The sequence below is a fragment of the Salvelinus namaycush genome, unplaced genomic scaffold (assembly GCF_016432855.1).
Source record: "Salvelinus namaycush isolate Seneca unplaced genomic scaffold, SaNama_1.0 Scaffold2767, whole genome shotgun sequence".
NCBI classification, from domain to species: Eukaryota; Metazoa; Chordata; class Actinopteri; order Salmoniformes; family Salmonidae; genus Salvelinus; species Salvelinus namaycush.
In genome coordinates, this window is record NW_024059638.1 from 22,930 (window position 1) to 28,297 (window position 5,368).

At 49.4% G+C, this 5,368-nt stretch overlaps 1 protein-coding gene across 1 annotated transcript; it reads right to left on the bottom strand.

Moving 5' to 3' along the window:
• Window positions 1-2,847: 2,847 nt before the first annotated feature.
• Window positions 2,848-4,427, bottom strand: LOC120039517 (extensin-2-like). Its single transcript, XM_038984925.1, has 2 exons — window positions 3,995-4,427; window positions 2,848-3,917 (listed from the first exon to the last, which is right to left on the bottom strand). Exons 1-2 carry the CDS (start codon window positions 4,425-4,427, stop codon window positions 2,848-2,850), a joined length of 1,503 nt encoding a protein of 500 aa, XP_038840853.1.
• Window positions 4,428-5,368: the final 941 nt, after the last annotated feature.

A 5,368-nucleotide genomic window follows, 5' to 3' on the forward strand; every position in this document is an offset into this window, starting at 1 on the left:
AGGTTGCAGGGCTGTCCTACAGTAGACTGAGATCAGATCAGAGACATAGCTGTAGTGGAGGGTGCAGGGCTGTCCTACAGTAGACTGAGATCAGATCAGAGACATAGCTGTAGTGGAGGGTGCAGGGCTGTCCTACAGTAGACTGAGATCAGATCAGATCAGAGACATAGCTGTAGTGGAGGTTGCAGGGCTGTCCAACAGTAGACTGAGATCAGATCAGATCAGAGACATAACTGTAGTGGAGGTTGCAGGGCTGTCCTACAGTAGACTGAGATCAGATCAGAGACGTAGCTGTAGTGGAGGTGGCAGGGCTGTCCTACAGTAGACTGATATCAGATCAGATCAGAGACATAGCTGTAGTGGAGGTGGCAGGGCTGTCCTACAGTAGACTGAGATCAGATCAGATCAGAGACATAGCTGTAGTGGAGGTGGCAGGGCTGTCCTACAGAAGACTGAGATCAGATCAGATCAGAGACGTAGCTGTAGTGGAGGGTGCAGGGCTGTCCTACAGTAGACTGAGATCAGATCAGATCAGAGACATAGCTGTAGTGGAGGTTGCAGGGCTGTCCAACAGTAGACTGAGATCAGATCAGATCAGAGACATAGCTGTAGTGGAGGGTGCAGGGCTGTCCTACAGTAAACTGAGATCAGATCAGATCAGAGACATAGCTGTAGTGGAGGTTGCAGGGCTGTCCTACAGAAGACTGAGATCAGATCAGATCAGAGACATAGCTGTAGTGGAGGTTGCAGGGCTGTCCTACAGAAGACTGATATCAGATCAGATCAGAGACATAGCTGTAGTGGAGGTGGCAGGGCTGTCCTACAGAAGACTGAGATCAGATCAGATCAGAGACATAGCTGTAGTGGAGGTTGCAGGGCTGTCCTACAGTAGACTGAGATCAGATCAGATCAGAGACATAGCTGTAGTGGAGGTTGCAGGGCTGTCCTACAGTAGACTGAGATCAGATCAGATCAGAGACATAGCTGTAGTGGAGGGTGCAGGGCTGTCCTACAGTAGACTGAGATCAGATCAGATCAGAGACATAGCTGTAGTGGAGGTTGCAGGGCTGTCCTACAGTAGACTGAGATCAGATCAGATCAGAGACATAGCTGTAGTGGAGGTTGCAGGGCTGTCCAACAGTAGACTGAGATCAGATCGGAGACATAGCTGTAGTGGAGGTTGCAGGGCTGTCCAACAGTAGACTGAGATCAGATCAGAGACATAGCTGTAGTGGAGGGTGCAGGGCTGTCCTACAGTAGACTGAGAGATAGATTGAATGATAGATGACTCATCTCATCTGGAGAACAGGACAGTCAGAACCTGTTGATGGCCAGACTTCTGCTGCCCACACACAACACTACCTCTTACTCACTGTCACTCTATTTTCTGTCAAACAGAGAGGACCGGAGAGGACAGGAGGGGAAAAGAGAGGACAGGATAGGAGGACAGGAGAGCACTGGAGAGGACAGGGAAGGACAGGAGGGGAAAAGAGAGGACAGGAGAGGAGGACAGGAGAAGACAGGAGAAGACAGGTGAGCACTGGAGAGGACAGGAGAGGACAGGAGAGAAGAGGACAGGACAGGAGAGGACAGGAGAGAAGAGGACAGGACAGGAGAGGACAGGAGAGAGGACAGGAGAGAGGACAGGAGAGGACAGGAGAGGACAGGAGAGCACTGGAGAGGACAGGAGAGAGGACAGGAGAGAGGACAGGAGAGGACAGGAGAGGACAGGAGAGCACTGGAGAGGACAGGAGAAGACAGGACAGGAGAGGACAGGAGAGGACAGGAGAGAGGAAAGGAGAGGACAGGAGAGGACAGGAGAGGACAGGAGAAGACAGGAGAAGACAGGAGAGGACAGGAAAGGAGAGGACAGGAGAGGAAAGGACAGGAGAGATGATTAAGCTAATGCTTCAAAGCCAAACTAACTAATGTTCATGACAACTTCAAGTTATTCAAGTTATCTGTTTTTCATATATCAATATGCCTAACTATGCCATAATGGTGAGTGACTGTCACAGTGGTAAATGAACCACAACCACAGAGCGTTTCTGGTTCAACCACACGAGGACCACACAGAGAGCTGCTGAACACTCAGGCTGAGATGGCCGTGACCTCCACTCTCGCCGGGTGTCTCCGGGGGAGTTGGGATTATGCAGAAAACACATTTACAATTCACACATGTATATTATTAATACACAGTTGAAATATAAGCCCCCACCAGACGACCATTAATGATAATATTAAAGACGGAAGCTGAGAAGGCTGTGCTGCTGTAACAACACCCCAACATCCACAGCCAGCCGGACCCATCTGGTTCAGTTGGACGCCACATAAACTCTTAACATACAGAGAAGGAGATTGTTTTCTGCTTTCAACCAGTAGTCCTAGGATGGGTTCCAAATCGCACCCTATTCCCTATACAGCGCACTACTTTTGACCAGAGCTCTATGGGTCCTGGTCAAAAGTAGTGCACTATATAGGGAATAGGGTGCCATTTGGGATTCATCCATTGTTCTCCATGTCAGGGATTTGCCATGCTGGAGGGGGAACTGTAACACATTGTTCTCCATGTCAGGGATTTGCCATGCTGGAGGGGGAACTGTAACACATTACCATAATGACCAATAGACTTCTGGCTGTAACTCACCAAACACACGAGGACATGGTGTTATTAATGGATGTTAATGTGCTGTTCTCAGAACAGTATGACTGGTATGAAGACAACCACAATAACAGCATCAGGACCAGGCAAAGATAATGGCAAAATAAAATGAATTCCTTTTTAATATTTAGGAAATCATTGGCCAATCTAAGACAACAAAATAAGCTTTTTGACAGAGGTGATTTCTATGTGTTCTGTTGTTGTGGTGGTGGAGGGGTTCTATAGTCTGTACTGGGGTTCTGTTGTTGTGGTGGTGGAGGGGTTCTATAGTCTGTACTGGGGTTCTGTTGTGGTGGTGGAGGTGTTCTATAGTCTGTACTGGGGTTCTGTTGTTGTGGTGGAGGGGTTCTATAGTCTGTACTGGGGTTCTGTTGTGGTGGAGGGGTTCTATAGTCTGTATTGGGGTTCTGTTGTTGTGGTGGAGGGGTTCTATAGTCTGTACTGGGGTTCTGTTGTTGTTGTGGTGGAGGGGTTCTATAGTCTGTACTGGGGTTCTGTTGTTGTTGTGGTGGAGGGGTTCTATAGTCTGTACTGGGGTTCTGCTGTTGTGGTGGTGGAGGGGTTCTATAGTCTGTACTGGGGTTCTGTTGTTGTGGTGGTGGAGGGGTTCTATAGTCTGTACTGGGGTTATGTTGTTGTTGTGGTGGAGGGGTTCTATAGTCTGTACTGGGGTTCTGTTGTTGTGGTGGAGGGGTTCTATAGTCTGTACTGGGGTTCTGTTGTTGTGGTGGAGGGGTTCTATAGTCTGTACTGGGGTTCTGTTGTTGTTGTCGTGGTGGAGGGGTTCTATAGTCTGTACTGGGGTTCTGTTGTTGTTGTTGTGGTGGAGGGGTTCTATAGTCTGTACTGGGGTTCTGTTGTTGTGGTGGAGGGGTTCTATAGTCTGTACTGGGGTTCTGTTGTTGTTGTTGTGGTGGAGGGGTTCTATAGTCTGTACTGGGGTTCTGTTGTTGTGGTGGTGGAGGGGTTCTATAGTCTGTACTGGGGTTCTGTTGTTGTGGTGGTGGAGGGGTTCTATAGTCTGTACTGGGGTTCTGTTGTTGTGGTGGTGGAGGGGTTCTATAGTCTGTACTGGGGTTCTGTTGTTGTTGTTGTGGTGGAGGGGTTCTATAGTCTGTACTGGGGTTCTGTTGTGGTGGAGGGGTTCTATAGTCTGTACTGGGGTTCTGTTGTTGTTGTGGTGGAGGGGTTCTATAGTCTGTACTGGGGTTCTGTTGTTGTGGTGGTGGAGGGGTTATATAGTTGTACTGGGGTTCTGTTGTGGTGGAGGGGTTCTATAGTCTGTACTGGGGTTCTGTTGTTGTGGTGGTGGAGGGGTTCTATAGTCTGTACTGAGGTTCTGTTGTTGTTGTGGTGGAGGGGTTCTATAGTCTGAACTGGGGTTCTGTTGTTGTAGTGGAGGGGTTCTATAGTCTGTATTGGGGTTCTGTTGTTGTTGTGGTGGAGGGGTTCTATAGTCTGTACTGGGGTTCTGTTGTCGTGGTGGAGGGGATCTATAGTCTGAACTGGGGTTCTGTTGTTGTAGTGGAGGGGTTCTATAGCCTGTATTGGTGTTCTGTTGTTGTTGTGGTGGAGGGGTTCTATAGTCTGTACTGGGGTTCTGTTGTTGTTGTGGTGGAGGGGTTCTATAGCCTGTACTGTGAGGCTGTCGTGTTGGCTGGATGGGGACAGTTCCGTGGGGGGTAAGGGGTTCAGAGGACAGTCCTATAGGAGGGGGTAGGGGGTCGGGACAGTTCCTTGGGGGCGGGGGGGTAGCAGTGACCATCTGCTTTTAATTCAATTTGGATTAATTTAATCTCATTAGATTTAGGAGACCTTGAAAGAGCCACACAGCATTACTCTTCTGGTCCTCAGTCAAATAATATCCATGACAACAGGCTGCTGAGTTAAAGCACAGGACAGACGTTTCATCAACACTATTAAGGGTATTAAGAATCAGGGAGGTTGGTTTAGTTCCATATCCCTCCTTTCCTTCTCCCATGCTGACTATCACTCCATCATATCAATTTCTCATTAGCAAAGAGAGAGCTAAGGGAGAGAGGGAGAGAGAGAGAGAGAGGGAGAGAGGGAGAGAGAGAGAGAAAGAGAGAGAGCTAAGAGAGAGAGCTAAGAGAGAGAGAGGGAGAGCTAAGGGGGAGAGGGAGAAAGAGAGAGCTAAGGGAGAGAGAGAGAGCTAAGGGAGAGAGGGAGAGAGAGAGAGCTAAGGGAGAGAGGGAGAGCTAAGGGAGAGAGGAAGAGAGAGAGAGCTAAGGGAGATAAGGAGAGAGAGAGAGCTAAGGGAGAGAGGGAGAGAGAGAGAGCTAAGGGAGAGAGGGAGAGAAAGAGAGAGAGCTAAGAGAGAGAGAGGGAGAGCTAAGGGAGAGAGGGAGAGAAAGAGAGAGAGGGAGAGAGAGAGAGGGAGAGCTAAGGGAGAGAGGGAGAGAGAGAGCTAAGGGAGAGAGGGAGAGAAAGAGAGAGAGGGAGAGAGAGAGGGAGAGCTAAGGGAGAGAGGGAGAGAGAGCTAAGGGAGAGAGGGAGAGAGAGAGAGCTAACGGAGAGAGGGAGAGAGAGAGCTAAGCGAGAGAGGGAGAGAGAGAGAGAGAGAGGGAGAGAGAGAGAGAGAGTGAGAGCTAAGCGAGAGGGAGAGAGAAAGCTAAGGGAGAGAGGGAGAGAGAGAGCTAAGGGAGAGAGAGAGAGAGAGGGAGGGAGAGAGAGCTAAGGGAGAGA